General features: G+C 52.1%; 1 protein-coding gene across 2 annotated transcripts in view; it reads right to left on the bottom strand.

Moving 5' to 3' along the window:
* The window catches only part of STK32B (serine/threonine kinase 32B), a 385,511-nt gene that overhangs the window by 17,028 nt on the left and 348,508 nt on the right, over positions 1-19,975 (bottom strand). The window contains exons 7-12 of one of the 2 annotated variants that reach the window (XM_025437606.3): positions 18,288-18,391; positions 10,649-10,765; positions 7,975-8,100; positions 4,961-5,092; positions 2,989-3,053; positions 2,556-2,826 (exon numbers count right to left, since the gene is read on the bottom strand). In XM_025437606.3, coding sequence (XP_025293391.1) covers positions 2,820-2,826; positions 2,989-3,053; positions 4,961-5,092; positions 7,975-8,100; positions 10,649-10,765; positions 18,288-18,391 — 551 coding nt within the window. In that variant the 3' untranslated portion in view covers positions 2,556-2,819. Of the gene's footprint in view, positions 1-2,555; positions 2,827-2,988; positions 3,054-4,960; positions 5,093-7,974; positions 8,101-10,648; positions 10,766-18,287; positions 18,392-19,975 lie in introns of those variants that run through there. The other variant, XM_025437605.3, reaches the window with a different exon arrangement.

Here is a 19,975-nt window from a genome sequence, read left to right as displayed (position 1 = left end):
TCCATGTGGCTTTATCCCTGTGTCTGGGCCTTTCTTATTAGGACACCGGTCATATTGGATGACCAGCCCCCAACTCCAAAATGACATCATCTTAAATAATTACATCTGTAACAACCCTGATGTCCAAACGAGGTCACATTCTAAGGTACTAGAGGCTAGAAGTTCAGTGTATCTTTTTAGGGGACACAATTCAACCCACAACAGGTGCAGCAATTCTAAATGCTAATAACACCCCCCCCCCAGTCCCCCAGGGATTGTGATGTGTGCTCCTGTGACCGGGATGCCTCCTTCTATTCACTTTTGTGGCCCTCTGCTCAGCAGGAGCGTGCAACAGTGCATGTGGAGCCGGCCAATCTGCCGTGAGCTGATGGCCTGGGCTGCCCGGGGTGGGTGTGTGGCCCCAGCCAGCATGAAGGGGAGCCCGGCTCAGCATCTCGGCATCCCCTCCCTGGTCAGGCCACTGGCCATCAGCGGCGGATGTCAGATAGGAAGGTTTAACGTTCCAGCTACTCAAGTGTCCATGTGGCAGGTGCTTCAAACACAGGGTTGCAGAACGGGGTCCCATTTTTTTCTTGGTTTAAAAAGAAAAGTCTTGGCTTGGGGCAAAGTGCCTTATGAAGGGACTCCTCACAGGCATTTGTACAGATGAGGAATTGCAGCAGCAAGGACTGTGCTGGATGTGACGTGGCTCCTTTCCCACGTTCACCGTGGAGCAGGAATAGGGTTGGACGTGGAGGGGTCGACATGGCACTCAGACAGCATCCGGCGGGACGCAGCCAGGCCCTCCACCTGGATCGCTGCATGTGGCAGGTGGGAGCTAGCCTACCAGCCAGCGGGGGCTCCCGGGGCGGGGGTGCAGCTCAGGTGAGTAGAGAGGGAGGGAGACAAGAACAGGAACCGCAGCCCCGACCCCAAGCCCACAACACCCCCTACAGCCAGCCGTCTTCTTTCCCGTCTCCTGCAGCTTCTGCACGTGCGGATCCTGGACTCCCCCCGTCTGGGAAAAGACTCTGCTCTCTTTATTTTGCCAACTCCTGTTAACTGTGCCGGCCTCACTTCAAATCCACAGCCACAGATCTCTAAGGGGTCCTCCCCACGGCTGGGTGATCTACTGCATTTCCCTGATTGATTCACTTTTCCACGTGAGAAAGAACATCATACTGGTTGAAGCCACTCTGGGGCGGTCGGTGTTCCTGCTCAAAGCAGTCAGATATGACCCATCAGTGACACAAGGAGGAATGTCTCATTATCATTTTCATTTAGAAGTAAATAATTTGGATTCTCTGGATTCCAAATATAGCATCTTCGGGCACACAGCACAGTGGGACACGCCACTGCTGCCTGCCTGGGTCCGTCACTGCCCAGCCTTTCCAGAGGCTCACGTCCGCCAGAGGTGCTCTCTGAGGACCCCTCAGTCCATGTCTGAATGGAGGAAGGGTCCAGAACAAGGCTGCCTGGAGCCTGTGGTCCACAGTCCCTGAGCTTGTTTGAGCAGAGTTTCCTGGAGCCGGATTGCTAGGCTGGGGCGGGACCGTGGGCCTCTGCCGGGAAATGATGGCGAGCTCTGGAACCACCCACAGCTCAGCCGCCACCCTCCCCAGGTCTGATGGCTGTGGTCACAGAGGCCCTTCCCGTTCTGCTTGCCAGAACAGGGGGATCAGACAGATGTGATCCCCCAGCGGTGAGGCCTGCTGTTCCGGCCTGGTGTGTGTGTCTGGGCTCACCTGGGCACCCCCTGGTCAGAGAGCCATAGCTGCCCAGGACAAGTGACAGGCCACTGCTCCTTTGCCTGTCCCAGCGTCTCACAGACGATGGGGACCCTGCCCTGCCCGGCAGCCTGATGGCTGGAACCCAGACAGCCCTGAGTGGGGTCCCTCACCTTCCACCACGGCCTGCCCCCATGCATGGTCCCTGAAGTCCAACTTCTTCACTAGCTGCTGTCCCTACATTTTGCCTTCTGTGTACTGTCCTCATTCATGGCCCTCCATGCCCTTCTCCTCCTCACTCCTCAGGACTCGGGGGGGTGGGGGAGGGACATGGTGCCTTGGGAAGCTTCCCTGACACCCAGGCTGAGCCCAGCACCTGCTATCAAGGCCTGAGCGGCCGTTTTTCCATGGCACACACCGCCTCTGCTGCCGTCACCTGCTGAGCGAGAACAGCGCAGGCCTGGTGACGGCATGGGGCTCCAGCTGGGACTTACCCATCTGTTCTCCCGGACAGTAGGGAGGGTACCTGGTGGCCTCTGGAAGCCCAAGGCCTAGTTCGGTGTCGGTCAAATGAATCTGGCCTGCTGCCAGTCCTGCCTGCAGGCTTCGGCGCCACCCCTCCCCGAGTCGGTCCCAGCTGAATGAGCCCGACAGTAACCCTGCCAGGACCTTGCCTGAGCCTGCTGTTTCTTTTGCTGACCGACCCCTGGGCAGTCCCGAGGCCAGCTCAGACCCCATCCGAGCCCCATCTAACCCGGTGTTGTCCCGAGTCCCTGCACAGCCAGCCCACACCATCTCACTCCATTAAATAATAACAATAATAGTAATCTCTTCATGAGGACTCCGACCTCGTCAGGCATGGTATCCACAGCCTCATTTAATCTTACGACAACCACACTGCAAGGGAGGGATTTCCATTTTGTCATTGCTGAAAATGGGGGCTCAGCTGAAGCGAAGGAACTTGCCTCGGGTCACTGGGCGCTTCCCAGCCAGAGCTCCGAGCACTGAGCCACCTGCGAGCCTGCCCCGCTGCACCGTCATCCCGCTGTGCAGCTCGGTCGTGCCACGGCTAGCCCACTTTGCGTGAAGACCCCGGGGCCCAGCGAGGTGGCGTTAGTGCCTGGCTCCAGTGGCAGAGGCAGGATTAGCACAAGGGGCCCCCGGCTGCTTCCCTTCCAGCACCCTGGCTGGCTTCGCTGGGGGCCAGGGACCACCACGCTCCCCCGGGAGCCCCGCTGCCAGCTGGGAGGGCTCTGCTAGCAGATGCTGGTGGAGGACTTACTTCTCTCTGTTGAATATGATGAATTCTTTCCGCACAGTCTCCAAGCACTGATGGAGGTGTCCATTCTGTCAAAGAGCAGAGAGGTGGGTGTAAATGATGGAGCGCCCTCCAGGGACCCATGACAAAGGAGTGATGACGAACAAAGCTTGATCTCAATGGGACTGCCGATGCCTGGGGCCGGGGTGGGCTACACGGCTGGAGCAGCCCTGACCCTATGGGTGCCTATAAGGGGAGCCTGGCAGATGAAGAGGTTTGCCTCAATTTTAAGCCATTATATCCAACTCAAAAGTCATGTTAGAATGGAATATGGGTTGAAAATCATGAAGTTGGTTTCTCGATTGCTGGAATGTTCCTTAGGCCTAATTAGTGGGATGAGCTGGGGGCGGGGGAGAGAATTTCAAGACCACTCTGCAAAGGTGCTCATCCTCTTCAAGAACAAATGCCAAGGACAAATGCTCTGTAACACACGTCTTAGGGGCTGCCTGAATGCCAGATGTATACTGCACACCTGTGCAGAACCCCACCCACCTTTGTTAACTCACACGCAGGTGTCTCCAGGCCCGCTTCTGCATTAGGCTTGGCAGGCATAGGGCCTAGGGCCCACAATACTTCTAGGGGCTACAAAGGTGTTTTGATTTCTTTTAAAATAAGAAAGAAAAAAAAGGACTTCTAGCATTGGAAGCTATATTCATCTACATAGCAATATTGTTATAAAATATAATTATAAATATTTTTATAGGGGAATAGGCAGCTGTGGGTTGAATCATGCCCCTTAAAAACATGTGTCGAGAATATGGGAGACACCTAACTCTGGGAAATGGACAACGGGTGGTGGAAAGGGAGGTGGGCAGGGGGGTGGTTTGACTCGGTGATGAGCACTGAGGGGGGCACTTGACAGTGATGAGCACTGGGTGTTATGCTATATATTAGCATATCAAACTCCAATAAAATATATATACAAAAAAACCCCCAAACATGTGTCAAGGGGTGCATGCTCAGTTGGTTGGCTCAGTTGGTTAAGCATCTGGCTCTTGGCTGACGGGTCGTGGGATCGAACCCTAAGCTGGGCTCTGAGCTGAGCATGGTGTCTGCTTCAGATTCTTTCTCCCCTCCTCCCCCTCTGTTCTATGCCTGCTAGCTCCCTCTTTCTAGGATAAATAAATAAAATCTTTAAAAAAATGTGTTGAAGTCCTAAGCCCTGGTAATAGTGAATGTGATCTTATTTGGAAACAGGGTCTTTGAGGTTCTACTGGGATAGGACGGGTGCTAAAGCAATATGTGCTGTCCTTGGAAGAAGGCTGCTTATAGGCACAGAGACAGGGACAGGAGAGCACGAGGTAGAGAAGGAGGCTGGTACAGGAGGAAGCAGCTGCAAGCCAAAGGCATCAAGGCCTGATGGTGCCACTAGAAGTGGGACTAGGCATGAAGGACACCCCCTGCAGCCTTTAGAGAGAGTGTAGCTCTGCCCATACCCTGATTTTGAACTTCTGGCCTCCAGACTTGTGAGAGAACACATTTGGTGGTGTTAAGTCACTACATTGTGCTACTCTGTCATGGTGGCCTAGGAGATTAACATGGGGGTGCACACAGGCCAACGTGCCCAGGGACCAGGGGAGTCAGGGTGCCCCCAAAGCCTACACAGCTCCACAGTACAGTCTTTCCAAAGGGAGCCCAGACCTGCCTGGCATGGTGCGGTGTCCCCCCACGCATGGCATGGATTCTTCAGCTCCTACCCCGGGGATGCACGTGGCTCCCACTCAGGACTAGCAGCCACCTGCGTGGACAGACATGCGCACCTGCAGCAGTCCTTGGGGTCTTGAGCTATACAAACCACTCCAGCGATGGAGGCATTTCTGTAAATGAGGTGCATGGAGAGGCCAAGTGACCTGCCTCCATCTGGCTAAAAAGCAGCCTTGCTCCTTTACGTTCATGGGCATTTAGGATAAACCCCCCTCCTGGTGACTGTGCTCACCAGAGGACAGCTGTCCTTCGTGCCGTCTTTGGATCTGTTCTTTGCCAACCTCTTCTTCTTTTTGTGAAGTGGCTTGGATTCAAGGATCATTTCTTCCAGCTCAAATGTGGGATCACAATTCAATCTCCCCTTCTGAAAGCAAGTGGGAAAGCAGACTTGGTCTGTCTTGGTTCTATCCATCCTCGGGCATTCACTCATCCATGCAATCCGTCATTCATTCAACATGTAATGATTAACTACTACGGTGGGGTACACAGTTGTGTCTTTTTTTGTTTTTTCTGGGGAGGAGGAGCAACACATTCTCTCTGCAGACCTCGTTTATTCATCCCCGTATCTCTTTCCCTCCCGACCTCCCTAACCCCCTCTCCCCACACCCTTGACATCCACACAGCTCTGCAGTCTCCTCCCTGCGAAGGTTTGTTTTGCCAGGCTGAGCTGTTTCCCAATCGGACTTATCCATTTATTTTATCCCACACACATTCTCATGTCATGACTATCTTTTCTATAAATATCCTTTTAAATCATTTAATTTTAAAATGCCATTTCTAGGGGATCCCTGGGTGGCTCAGCGGTTTAGCGCCTGCCTTTGGCCAGGGTGCAATCCTGGAGTTCCGGGATAGAGTCCCATGTCAGGCTCCCGGCATGGAGCCTGCTTCTCCCTCCTCCTGTGTCTCTGCCTCTCTCTCTGTATGTCTATCATAAATAAATAAATAAATCTTTTTAAAAAATGCCATTTCTGGCCATAATCTGCCCAGTTCCCCAGGCTGGCTCCCTCTTACCCCCCATCTGGAACCAGGCTGGGCTCCACCCACTTTGGTGAGGAGGAATTTGTCCTCCTGACTTCTGTGCCAAGAACCCAAGATGCTGGTGGCTATTGTCCATCCTGATTCCCAGCTGGGGATGCTACTCCCCTCAGGCAATATAGCCTCGTGGTTATGCCATCCACAGTCCAGAGGTATAGTGGGATCTCCTCCAAAAATCTTGTCTGATTTCAGGACCAAGTCTTTCCTGGCCTGATTTATCTGTCATTCATTCATTCATTACAATGCAGGCTCTGGATACAGATTCCCTGAGGTCAATTTCTTTTTTTTTCTAAATATTTTTTTAGTTATTTATTGATGACAGACAGAGAGAGAGAGAGTGAGAGAGAGGTAGAGACACAGACAGAGGGAGAGGGGGAAGAGCAGGCTCCATGTAGGGAGCCTGATGGGGGACTCGATCCTGGGTCTCCAGGATCACAACCTGGGCTGAAGGTGGTGCCAAACCACTGGGCCACTGGGGCTGCCCCCTGAGGTCAATTTCTCACTCAGTAATCATGGGCAAGTTACCTAACCTGAGAATACTACTAACAAGACCCGCTTCCCTGTCATGAAGCTTGTATGAGATAATGCACATGGAGTTTTTGAACAGTGCCTGGCATGCAGAGCACACTCAATCCTGTTGGACCATTATTACTCATCCACTTATATCTGTGTGACAGTCACATATTGAGAACTTCTAGTGTCTTCTAGTGCCACCCGTTGCTCTGGGGTCTCGCAGGCAGAGGCCAGCCAAGGCTACATGGGCCCTGCCCTCTCAGGGGGATGTTAGATGCACCGTAACAGAATGATATTAACCACTAATGTAGACCTACACACCTGTCCAGTGGAGGACCAGAGAGGCTGTGCTTCACTGCAGGGAAGGAAGTGGGGGCTGGCCTGGGGAGTGTCCCATCGGAGGCAATGCTTAAGCCTGCCTCTCTTCCAGGAGGCAGTTACCGAGACCCACACAGATCTGGCACAAAGCCTTGCAGAAGCTCAGACACGGCAACAGGGAGACTGCTTTTGGCAATTTGGGCTCCATACAAAGGACTGCATCAAGGTCTCTGGGTTTCATCAAGCTGGCCTGAGCGGGGCAGAAGAGGACCACCAAGGAGGCCAGCATCTTTCTCTGGCATATCCAGAGTGTGCATTCTGAGGGAAGCTAACCAAGAGACCCAAGATCAGAACTCCAGCAGGCTTATTAATTAAAACAGCTATTATGAGCATGGTATTTACTGAGAGCTCACTGAGTCCCAGGTCCTGCTCTGAGTCTTTGGAGGCCTCTTGGCATTTACTCTTCTCAAGCTCAGTGGTGGTGGTGGGGGGGTCCCCTCATATCTTCCCAGAACAAGTGAAGAACCCCTTCTGGAGCACACCTGAGGTCCCAGAGGTGGTACTGAAGCCAAATTTCTATGGCCTGTTCACCCTGGGCAGGAGAGTCTGCAGTGTCCCTCCAGGATCCAGCCCTGGGTCACCATATGTGCCTTTGTATGTTGATTGGCTTATTGCTTGCACAAAATTCCTAGCCCACTGGTGTCAACAGGGAGCAGCTGTCCCCAGGGGGTGCTTGGCAAGGTCTGGATGTGTTTTTGGTTGTCACAACTGGGGAGTGCTACTGGCACTTTGTGGGTAGTCCAAGGATGCTGTTTAAACAGTTTCCTATAGATAGGATAAGCCCCCCCCTCCCGCCCCCCCAACCCCCAAGATTCATGTGGCCCTAAAGTCAACTGTAGCATAGTTGAGGAGGCCTGCTCTCATCTGCAAGCTCCCTGACAAGGGGCATCAACATTGTTCTTTACAAGGGTTTACCTCGAGTCATACAGAGAGCCTGCATAAGTAGGCACTCAGAATACAGGCTGGCAGGATCAGTGGGGGGATGGATGGATAGGTGGACCGACAGCTGGGTGGATGCACACAGCCGGTGTGAATTCTCCCCCCAGTGCCTGGACCTGTGCACACAGTGGGTGTGATTCAATAAAAGAGAGGAGGCTCTGTGTCCACAAAGAGCTTCTATAAGGAGAGAAGCTTCCCAGGTGGGATCTTGGAAATGAGGTCCAAATCCACATCAAACCTCTGTGAAATGTGAACCCTTTGGAGCTCATGTGGCCATGGCCAGCAGAGACCTCTCTGGCCAGCTTCTGAGTCTTCCTGTAGAGCAGGGCAGGGGACCCCGCAGAGGGGGATGGCATCCCACTGGACGAGACCCCCACTCACATTGGGCACAAAGCCTGGCGTCAGCGCCTTCTCGAACACTGCATCCCAGTTCATGTCGGCCAAGTAGGGGGCGCTCTGAACGTCACCGAGGCTGGACAGGCGGCTCTCGGGGTCCTTGGTCAGGAGCTGTGGGCAGAGGGCAAACATGCTTGCTTGAGCTGTGCGCCCCACCGAGGTTAGCGGAGACCCTAAAAGTAGGAATCTAGGGAGAATGAAGGGGCCTCTGCCTCTTATGCTCCATTAATGCTGTGTCTGGGTTGCCATTGTCAGAAGTGTCACCTACACTCTTCTCTTTGTAGCGAGGGAGGAACCCAGAGGGCAGGCTGCTTCCAAACAGTCACCCAGAAAGGGGCTCTTTGGCAGGACCTGGGTTTTCAGCCACCACGCTGCCCTTGGGGACTAGCGCCCATGACATCCCACTCTCGCTGATGTCTCCAGAGGCTTCCAATTAAATATAAAAAGAATTAGCCTCCTCATCTTGAGACTGTCAGCTTGGTAACCGATGTTCGAAAGTGTAATACAATTTATCCCTGGACAGCTCTGTGGTGACCTCTGTGACCTGATGGAGTGGCCTCATTTGCAGCCAACGGTATAATTTTTAGCTTCTCCTCAAATAGAATTTCTGCTACTACGGGGTGATGCAGTATTAAAAACCAGCCACAGAGTATTACGTTGCACCCAAACGGGGCTTTCAGCTTTTCAGAAACACACTGGCTTGTCTAACACAAAGACGACTTGGGCTAACAGTGACGGTCAGGGGACCTGCCCTGGGCCTGCCACCCCTGCCCTCTCCCCAGCCGCGAGTCCTCAGGCAGGACACTGAATGCTCTGCTCCTGTTTCCAGAGCAGGAAGAGCAAAGGCAACTCTTCCACTTCGAGCTCTTGATTACGATGGGACCCAAGGGGATTGGTAAGGACCTGGCCACTGCTAAGGGGGTGTGTGGCACCCAGCTGCCAACAGGTGCCATTTGCTCCCTGCCTGCTGCCCCCTGCCCCCAGCCCGCAATACTGCAGAAATCTCCCAGCTGTTTCCAGCGTGTGAACTGTGGTCACACCAGGTGAGGACACCTAGCAGGGTCTTAGCTGCTGGTCACGGCAGTGTCCTCTTAGGGCTGCCCCCAAACAACCTGTGCAGATTTAAACAGAGACTTCACTCTGATGCCACATGGGAGTTCCCCATTCAGAAGCAGCAGTTCTCTGACTCACTGGTTGCAGGGGGGTGCAGGGAGCCTGCAGGAGAGTGCAGGGGTCTGCAGGGCGTCTGCAGGGGCGGTGCAGGAAGCCTGCAGGAGGGGTGCAGGGAGCCTGCAGGAGGGTGCAGGGGGCCTGCAGGAGGGTTCAGGGGGCTGCAGGGGTGCAGGGGGTGCAGGGAGCCTACAGGAGGGTGCAGGGGGCTGCAGGGGGTGCAGGAGGCTGCAGGAGGGTACAGGGGGCCTGAAGGGGGGGTGCAGGCAGTGGCACCTGCCTAGGGCATCCAGGTGGTTTGAGTCAGCAGTTGGTTCTTCGAAGAACCAAGTACTGAATCTCCTCTAAAGAAATTTAGTGAATCCATACTTCAACACGTCATTTAAGGCAGTGTAGAGACTAACAGCTGGCATCTGGAGCTGGGAGAGCTGGAGTGGGGGTAACAGCTGCCATGGAGCCAGGAGAGCCCGGATTCAAACCTTGCCTCTGCCCTCTGACTGCCCCAGGGCACCAACGGAAGGACTTGCCGTGTTCTCACCTGTAATAGGGGCTCCCGGGGCTGTGAGGCATGAGAAGAGCCAGCGCGTGGTCCAGAGTCGACAGTGCCCCCAGCACTGCTGGCCGCTGTTACCCCCATTCTTCTATCACACATGACTGGGTACTAACCACACACGGGACTCCATCCACCCTGAGCATCTCCGAGGATTCGGAGTCAGGAAAGCTACCTGCAGCCTCAGAAGGAGGGCACCGCAGCCGTCCTGCTTGTGCTGCTTCGGAGCCACCGGGGGAGCGGACCAAAATACAAACTACGGGGCCCCACTCCCAGAGTTTCAGAGTGGAGCCTGGGAATCTGCATTCCCACCAGCTCCCCGCTCTGGCTGCTGCCGCTGCTGGCCCAGGGGACACACTCTGAGAACCATGCTGCTTTCTTCTAGTAAATTCTAGTTCCTGGAGAAAGTCAGGAGATCCTCATTTCTTAAAGCTCAGCGACTCAAAAGACCAATTGTGGCAGAATATCAGAAAGGGAGACAGAACATGAAGACTCCTAACTCTGGGAAACAAACTAGGGGTGGTGGAAGGGGAGGTGGGTGGGGGGTGGGGGTGACTGGGTGACGGGCACTGGGGTGGGCACTTGATGGGGTGAGCACTGGGTGTTATTCTATATGTTGCAAATTGAACTCCAATAAAAAATAAATTTATATATTTATAAAGAAATTTTAAAGAGCCAAATGCATTTAAGTATTTCTATTTATTAGGAGCTTGTAGCAGAGGGAAACAAGCCTGGGGCTGTGCTGTCACAGACGTGCCTCCAGGCGGACTCTAGCAGCCAGTGGCTCTGTGATCCTGGACGCGAGACCGTGAGCGCCCTGACGATGTGTTGGCCCCCTGCTTACTTTATCAGTCCCGCCACCCACCCGCGTTCTGTTCTCTCTCATTCCTGAAAGTGCTGGCAGGCCTGCTCAGCCCCCAGGCCCGGCTGCCCCCTTACCTTCTTAAGCAGGGCAACCATGCCTTTGCACCACGTGGAGGAGTAGTGGACGCGCTCTACCTTGAACATGTTGAGGATCTCATCAATGGGTGTGGCCGAGTGGATTTCATACGGTCTCTGCAACCAAAGGATCAGACAGGGAATCAGAGAGGCCAACCGGAAGACCGTGGTCCATGTGGTTAAAACAGTGTTATTTGTGAGAAAGTGGTTTATTCCTTCCCTTCATGTAGCAGTGGGAGGTCCTCTTTCACAGCAGAGCATGTGGCCCCCACCCATGTGCCAACAGTGACCAGGCCTGGGGGTAGTGCTGGATCCCAGCAGGTAGATGCTCTGTTATGGCCACAGGAGGTTAAATGACTTGGCAAGTTCACAGAGCTGGTAAGTTGGCGGAGGCAGGATCCACATCCAACAGCCTAACTCCTGAGTCCCTGCTCCGGGCTTGGGGATGGCTCTCACCATCCATCGGACACCCAGCATCATCTCCAGTCAAAGCCCCTACCTGCTGATGGGCCTCATGCCACATTTCCCTGCACTGGCTGAACTGCCTGGGGCTGGGAGTGGGGCAGGGCTGGAATCACGAAAGAATCACCAAGGTCCAGGTCCGGTGGGGTGGATGGGTGGGTGGGGGAGGCTGGGCTTCCACCTGCCACCCTCTCCCCTGCAGTGAGGATGCATAGCTCTGTTCTCCAATTGGCCCGCTCTGCAGAACATTCAACCCCCTGATGAATTTTTCCAACGTTGCCTGACAGTTTCTTGCTTCTAAAAACCTCTCAAAGCTTGGGAAGGCTTTCTTGACTGGGACCCTGAGTACACAGCTTGGACCATGTCTGAGCTCTGCCCCTGCCCCCCTCCTCACCAAAATTCTCTCCCCTTCTTCACTCTCCACCCAGCTTTGTGGGCTGAGATGCTTTGAGGTTTGCATCACGATCAAACGGCTCCGGGCTGGAGCAGGCAGTCATCTCTGGAGCATGTGTGGTACAATAGCTAGAGCAACTGAGAGTTGTCCACATGAACCTGATTGTCTGCTGTGGAATTCCTGCTGGGGTGTCCTCAAAGGTGGGCTTATTCTGTACTCATTTCTGTGTTCTTAGCTCTCGAGCAACCTCAGCTATCCAGCAGAGAACCCCAGGCTCAGGATGGGTGACAGTTCCCTGGAACAGAGGAGCATCTTTATCTTCACCAAATGGGGCTCCCCTGGGGAAGATGTCCACCTTCAGGACTGTGCCCGTGCCTTCCAACGTGCCTACCCAGAGGAAGGGCACCTGCTCAAGACTGGCTGTCTCCTCCTTCATCTGTCAATCGAATTGGGAACCTCCCCACCCTTTTGCCCTACAATATGCAGAGCAAAGCCAAAACGTGTGGACTCCCTAGAAAGGCCAGCTAAGTAGGTATGCTAACATTCTTTACATATGTCTTCAAACATTTTCTTTTACTGTCATAAGAGGTGGAGTATGGCTCTAGTAATGAACATTTTAGAATTTCCTCCTGAGGCTGCCGCCTGCCTCGGCCTTTGCAGGACACCCCCCACTCCTCACCCCAACTTCACCAGTAACAGCTACCATGATTAGAAATAACAGGAGTGAAACATCAGTTTCTGGACTGTTCTGGATTGCTTCTTTCCATCTTTTTGCCTCTGGAGAAACCATTCCTCCCATGCTGTCCCAGCTGTATGGGGACACCCAGCTGCAGCAGGTGGGAGGACCCTGGGAGATGGAGCACTCTCACCTTCTCATTTCACAAGTCGGGACAGTGAGGCTGGAAGACAAACAGTGCCCTTGCCTCGTCCCACAGAGACGCAGGTTCTCCTTCACTGCTCTTTCTCCGATGCCACCAGAGCACACCCACCATGCAGAGCGCCCAGCTCGAGAGAACAGCCAGTGACAAATGGGAAGGCTTTTCATATCACTCACATTGCATTCTGTAGTTTCTTTTTGGTTGCCTCAAGGCATTCATCAATCTGCTTTTCCATCCGCCCCCCCCAAACCCGCCAGTCTCTAGCTCTGTCCTCTCCACTTCTAGGGGGGAATCAGGCCAATAAGAATAGCAATGATGATAATTATGGTAACTCTGATAAAGCCAACAGTTAAATACATTCACAGATCAGCTTGCAACACCATGCTCTGCAGCTTGTGGCTCTGGGTGCAGCTGTCATCCGTTTGGGTAGCTGCAGAGAAGCCCAGCTCCTTCTACAAGAATATTGGCAAATACTGAGATCAATATTTCACCTGCTTGGGTAAAGAATTCTATTGAAGTTTGGTTCTCACTCACTGCCCTTAGGACATGTTGACTCAGAAAACCAAGTGGCATTTCTAAGGTAAAGTAATTACATGGACTGCTGGTGAAAGTGATTTAGCAGCAGGGCACTGGATACACGCATTATGGAGTGCAGGTGTGTCTCTATTCCAGGACACTCGGTTTACAAAAAATGCCAATTTTCCAAGAAATGGAAGACAGGAGACAAGAAGTGCCACAGACTTGTTATTTGAACTGCTAGAGCTGAGCTGGGCTTTGGGGACCATCTAATCCAATGTTTTTTTTCTCCTCCAAACCTTTTTACTCCAAATCCCAAACACAGAACAGATGAAAGCGAAGAACAGTTCCTCAGGCTATGAAATCTCCAGAACCAGAAGAAGCATTTCCCCACCCCTTAGAACTGTCGAACCACCTCTGCTGGGTCCTAGAGGTCCGTAGAACAACCCACACTCCTTCCCCTTCTTTAATGGAGACATAAAACCTAGAGAGTGAGATCCCAGGGTCCGTTTCCTCCCAGGTCCTGACTCCTGGCACAGTGCCCTCTCTGTCTGCTTTACCAAGGGACAAGAAGTCAGTGTTCTCTCCTTCTGTAGAGTTTGCACGCCAACACACTCCCCGTTCTGTGGTTGAGCCCATCCAGAGGGTGCACACCCACTTCTTCCTTCCACACTGCAGACTTTAGGGGTGCTCCAGGCAACCCTTCCTCTTTATTCGTCCCCTCTCTGCACCCCCAGCCTTCTCTGTCTACCCGACCTCAAGGAAATGTGCTGAATGGGGTCAAAGACAAGTTCAGGGAGGTGGTTGGAAAGAAGCCTGGAGGGTAGAAGGTCTTAGGGCACCACAGGTGGGGTTTTGAGCTCCACCCTTTGTCTACACTCAGAACCCACTCTGTGCAATGCAGTGTGCCATGAGCCTGGCATTCAGGATCTCATTTAGTCCTCTTGGTTACTCTATGGCAGTGGTGCCCAAGCGGGGACAATTTATCCACCAGGGCATATTGGATGATGCTGGGTGACATTTTTGGCTGCCATAAATCAGCAGGGGAGATTTCTGCTGGCATCTGGTTAGGGAGAGGCCAAGGGTGCTGCTGAACATCCTGCCCGTGCAGGGCAGTCCCCACCACAAAGAGTTCCCCAGCCTCGAGTGTCTGCAGTGCCGAAGTCAAGGAACCCTGCGCTTTGGGCTTCAACTACTGTCCTCCCAGTTGGTAGATAGGAAATAGGCTCACCCCAGATCATTCAGAGAATGTGCAGCAAAGCCAGGACATGAGCCCGGAAATGCATGATTGCAAAGGACACTCTCCCTGGACCACCGTGTTGTCACGTCCATGGGCAGCACTGCGCTGCCTACCTGGTAAACCTGAGTGTCTCCAGCTGATCTCAGAGGCTTTTAAGGACTGTCCCCTCACTGTCCTGTACTGCTGCTCAGTCAGAAATGTTTGCTGTGTCCTCCTCAGTGGCTCTTCTTCATCTGTACTCACACTGTTCCCTCCAGCAGCATCTCTGAGACCCAGCTTAAATGTCTGTTCCCTCTGAGGAAGTCATCAGCACTTTATCTCCATCAACCTGTCTCAGAGTCATTGCCAGGAGCGTAGTTATTTGACGATCATGTCTCCTGCATGCCGGACACTGCGTGTGCCCTGCCACATTTTCTCACGCCATCCCTGCGGTGGCCTCATAGTCTCTATTTCACAAAGGAGGAAGCCATGGCTCAGATGAGATACGTGACTGATGCGAATCGGAGCACCAAGGCACCCAGAGTGTGGGAGGGAACACAGACCTCTGCTCAGCTAGCCCCTAGGCCTTCCCACCAGCACTCACTCCCCAGGCGTGATCCAGCCTCCACTCCAGGTGCCTGGCTCCAGCGTGGAAAGGTGCTAAGTCAGAGAGGATGCAGGCCTGCTGGCAGGCCCCCAGGGCAGGAATCACAGCAAGGAGTGGAAGCTTGCTGACATTCATCAGGCACGTACTGAGTGAGGACCATTGCAATGACTTAATTCCCAAAGCAACCCTGTTGGGTAGATATTATTAATCTCCCCCCGACCCCAGTTAACAGATGAGGATTCTGAGCACTCGATCTGTTTATTGGCTTTGGTTAAGATCACAGACGAGGCAGCTGGTAGAGCCAAAGTTTGACCCTGTGAATTCCTCTAAGATACTCTTTATTATGAGAAGGCAGCTTCCAGTTGAGTGAAATACTTTCTAGCTATTAAAGCTGTCAAACAATGAAACAGGTTCTTTCTGGAGGTAAGGAGCTCCTTGGATGCTGAGGGGAAACAGTGAACAGGTGGGTAATCACCTGTCGGGGATGCCATCTGGAGTCCGGCAGGCAGGAAAGAGGACAGAGGCTGTGCTGAGGTCCCCAAGTCCCTTCTCTGGGCTTGTGGGTGGGAAACATCCTTCTTACACCTTTTCTCTCTAATCAGAGGTTGTGGTTGCAGTCCGGGGAGACCAAGGTACCTGTGCTCTAACACAGTACTCTTTCACTCAGCAGACATGTGGGGTGACGACTAAGATTCTACTCTGGGCTCAGAGATCCCACGTCTGTTTCTGGTCCAGGCCACAGGATCCAATCAGGCTCATGGGATTCTCTGTGTTGAGATTTTAAGCCCATTAATGACACTTGATTCCTCTGCTCTCCCAATGGAGCATTTGGGAAGAGATGGCTGTTTTCCAGGCTAGGGGTAGAGTATTTCTGGGTCCCTTGCCAGCAGACTATACTGATCTTATGTATTCTAACTCTTTCCAACTCTAAGATCCTAGAACGCACACTGGAAAATCCCCGTTGCGGCATTCATCTTTGGGAGGTAAAAAGCTCCCTGGGTTTTGAGGGAATCAAGGAACAAACAGGTGGATGGCTACTTGTTAGGGATGCTGTCGTTGACATGATGGAGGGATTCTGGGGAGGAAGGCCAGCCTCTACCTTCACACACCCCAGAGATAAGCAAGAATGCATCTCAGTATAGATTTTTTACTGAATGTGATTGTTTCCTGAATGAAAAACAGAGAATTAACTGTTTGCATAAGCCTGTCAAAGGTTCAGCCAGACCCAGACATCTGTGAGGAAGGTTTACAAGAGCACATAACAGGTGTCCTTTCATTCATTCACTCTGTCACTATGTCAAAGGCCCCCCATCCCACTGTGTGCTTCTCCTCCTTCCCTTGAATGTGGCATTTGGATCTCTGCATAGAAAACTGTTGCATTAAAAATGAAACGATTTAGTTTGGAAGCAGCAAGAACCACGGATCCTTGGGGCATTTTGCCAAGTCATCATCTTTGACTTTCTGACCTGTGAGGAATGACAAATGTTTTAAAAGCCCAACACAAAATTCACAGGCCCCAAATGCTATCACTTAGGACAAGTTCCCAAAACAGGGCTTAATACATAATCTAATTGCAATTCCAACCTTCCCCAGAAGTGTTGTCTTAAGTCTTAACTGCTGGGTCAGGAATATTCCAATCCTGACCACTGAGCCTGCCACCTGGGTCCTCTCCACCCCTGGAAGAAAGATGGACAATCTGCATGATAAGACATCTGGCTTTTCACCCTAGAAAGCTCTTGCCTGAAACAATCTTTTTCTTTTTCTGAGAGCATCTTGCCCCACCCTCTTATACAACCCTTCCATTTCCACTTCCTACAGCTCCTTGGAGCACCTCTCAACGTGCTAGGTGGGGTGCTGCTAGACTCATGGATCACTTAGTAAAGCCAATTAGATCTTCAAATTTGCTCGATTGATTTTTATTTAACACAGAGAATGTACTTTCTGCTGCTGAACATCCAATCATGCTTGGGGCAACTGCTTGCTGAGGGCATTTGTGTAGCTGAGGACATCAGATAAACAGCATCTGGCGGATGCCTGTGTCCTCTGGTTCATATAGTGTTATGGATGCTCATGGTCCCTCCTGGCTGTGCCTACCAATGAACGAAACCAGCAGATGACAAAGGAACCAGCCAAGAAGATGATATTTTTTCATTCAGTGCCTGAGAAAACTAACAAATATATATATATAATATATATATATATATATAATATATATATATATCAAATAGAAAACTAACAAATATATATATAACAAATATATATGTATATATATGTATATATAATTAAGTATATATACTTAATTATAAAAACATTGTGTATAGCAATTATGTTTTTTGAGGAATTCAGAGGAAATAATTGAGATCAAAGAAAGTCAATAGTTGTTTAAACTACAGGGTGAAAAATAATATTTTCACTCATATGGGTTTGATGGTTTGCAAACTGGTCCCATTATCATGGATTCATTGACTGATTCATTCATTTACTCCTCATTGGCGATCCCCACCTTCCAGGAGTGCACCTCCATTGGCCTGAATATGCATGGATACAAATCACTGTGGGACACTGAACTTTGCAGTTCAGTGCAAGTGGCTCTGCACCGAGGCCTGGAGCAGCAAAGGCGGGTGACATGCCAACCCTGTGTCCCCATCGGGGGCAGAACGACCCGTGGTAACTAACTTCAGCTCCATGAAACAGACTGAAGGCTTTTATCCTCATCGTACCAAGAAAGAAACCAAGGCTCAGTGACATCATTTTCGAACGATACTTGTGCAAAGAAAAATGCCTCAAGGGGCAGCTCCGGTGGCCCAGTGGTTTAGCGCCGCCTGCAGCCCGGGTTGTGATCCTGGGGACCCAGGATTGAGTCCCCCGTTGAGCTTCCTGCATGGAGCCTGTGCCACAGCCTCTGCCTGTGTCTCTGCCTCTCTCTCTCTCTCTCTCTCTCTGAATAAATAAAGTAAAAAAAAATCTTTAGGAAAAAAAAAGAAAAATGCCTCAAAATTAGTTTGTCACAATTCTTTCTACTAAAGTAAAAATGAGTTCTTCATCGCCGGTAGTTATCTTGAGCTATTAAATTAAATGAAATAAAAACAAAAATATGCACCAAATGCCTCCTTTTTATGGGGGCATTTAGCTATGTAGTTGGGGAAGGTACCGAACAAACAAATAAGGGAAAAGCAACATGGTTCTTGTATTTCAAGAGCTTCAAATCAAGCTGGAAAACCAGACACCGACGCATAGAGTTGTGGGGCGAAAGAAGATAGTGTTCAAAATCACAGTGCCGAGGAGCTTTGGGGGGTTTAAGCTGCCACTGATTAGATGCTGACCTTTATGTAAGACCTTCCCCTGTGAGCATCCATTCCCCATGAGTGAACGAGGCGGTGGGACCAGATGTTCGCTCGAGGCCCCTCTCATGCTCAGGATCCATCAGAGCTGGAACCCGGGGCCTGACTCCTCACACACGCTCCCGCCCCGCCGTGCGGCCAGCCATCAGCACCCCAGCCCGGCTTGACCAGGGCCCCACGTTCCAGGGCTGCCCGCGTTCACCGTGCAGGTGCCCATCTTACCCAGCCCCGCAGCAGTTCGTAGGCCGTGACACCCAGGGACCACCAGTCGACGGGGTACGAGTACCCGGGGCCTCCGTCCACATATACCTGGAACACTTCTGGGGCTGCCGAAGACAGGACAAAGAGAATGTCACCGCAGGTCACAGTTTACACTCACCATCCCTCAGGGAGGGGACACGGGGTCAGGGGTGGGGGACAGGAACCCAGCCTCTTGGAGGGCGAAGCCAGTACTCCGTCCACAGTGCCATATGGTTCCTGCCCTCCGGAAGCCACAAGCAGGCACTGGGCATCACAGGAAACACAAGTGTGGCCCCCAGGGAGTACACAAATGGGGTGCTCCAAGTGTGCAGTGGAGGGGGTCTGCTGGGTGCAGGCAGGGAGAGTCCCCCGGAGGAGGTGTGTGGGTGGAACACGAATCATGGGCAGCATGAATGCAGATGGGGTGAGATGTGAATTAAAATGAAGAAACCACACCCTGTAAATGTCACTCTGCTTTTGGCACCAACACCGTATTCGGTGTCCCAACAACCTGGACACTTAGAACCTGTAGAGCCTGTTGCCTCCCTCGGGAAGCAGTTTTAGTTTGGCACAGGTGGGATCTAATAGAAAACTCCCAGGGTAGGTAAATCCTTGAGACCGAAGGCAGACTTGGGGGCTGCCCGGCTGGGGTGGGGGCAGTGGTGGGGGAAGATGGGGAGTAATCACTTAGTGAAGCCCCTTGGGGGAGATGAAAATGTTCTGGAGCTAGGGAGAGGTGGTGGCTACACAACACTGAGAATGTACTAAATGCCACAGAATTGTTCCTTTAAAATGGCTAATTTTGTTCTGTGAATGTCACCCCAGTTGAACACACAGTGAGGGCTGGAGGCCCCAGCGTGGTGGATGCTGATTCTTTAGAGCCCTGTAGTTGTCCTGGGGGGATGGGGGGGTTTCTTGGCCCTCACGTGCTCTAATGTGCTGAGTGGTGTGTTTATCTCATGGCTTCACCCCCAAATCACTAGGCCAGGAGTGCATCTACGCTCTAATTGCTCGTTTTGGCTTCCAGGAAAATTTTGTGAAATGTGACTCCTTTCCAGCAAATTAACTTGCAGACATAATTCCATTTTACAGTTGTCAGAGCAGCCAAAATCTGTCCCTAGGAACCACAACATGTTGTGATTAAAGACGTCTCAACTCAGTTTTCAGACTGGCATTCAGCGGGCATGGGAATGGGAAGGGCTGGATGAGGCAGGCGAGGCAGGCAGGACACGCACGCTCTAATCTGGGCTCTTGGGTTGGCAGCTGGACACTCGCTTCCAACCGGCGATGCTCCCCATTTGTTTTGTACTGTACAGCGCATGTTCACTCTTTGGACATGGTCCAGGCCATGCAGCTGGTGTGGCAGGGCTGGGGTTCGCCTCTCGGTTTTCTGACTCCAAAGTCCTTCCTCCTGTACTGAAATGACTGCCAGGACAGGTCCTGGTGCACCCTTATACCTTCCTTCCCTCCCAGGACCTGGTGCTCAGCCAAGGACACAAGGCATTTAATAAATGCACATCAGTTGGCTACTTGTCACCCGATGCCCTGGATCTGGTCCGGCTTACTGCTTTTGTGCCTCAGAAGTAGAGAGAACTCACAGCCTCAGAGTGTCAACATGGCACAAGTGAAGTGGAAACCATCCTGTCATCATGCCCCCTGTTTGAGAACTG

The sequence above is a fragment of the Canis lupus genome, chromosome 3, assembly GCF_003254725.2.
Source record: "Canis lupus dingo isolate Sandy chromosome 3, ASM325472v2, whole genome shotgun sequence".
Lineage (NCBI taxonomy): Eukaryota > Metazoa > Chordata > Mammalia > Carnivora > Canidae > Canis > Canis lupus.
This window is presented reverse-complemented; position numbering and strand designations above follow the sequence as displayed.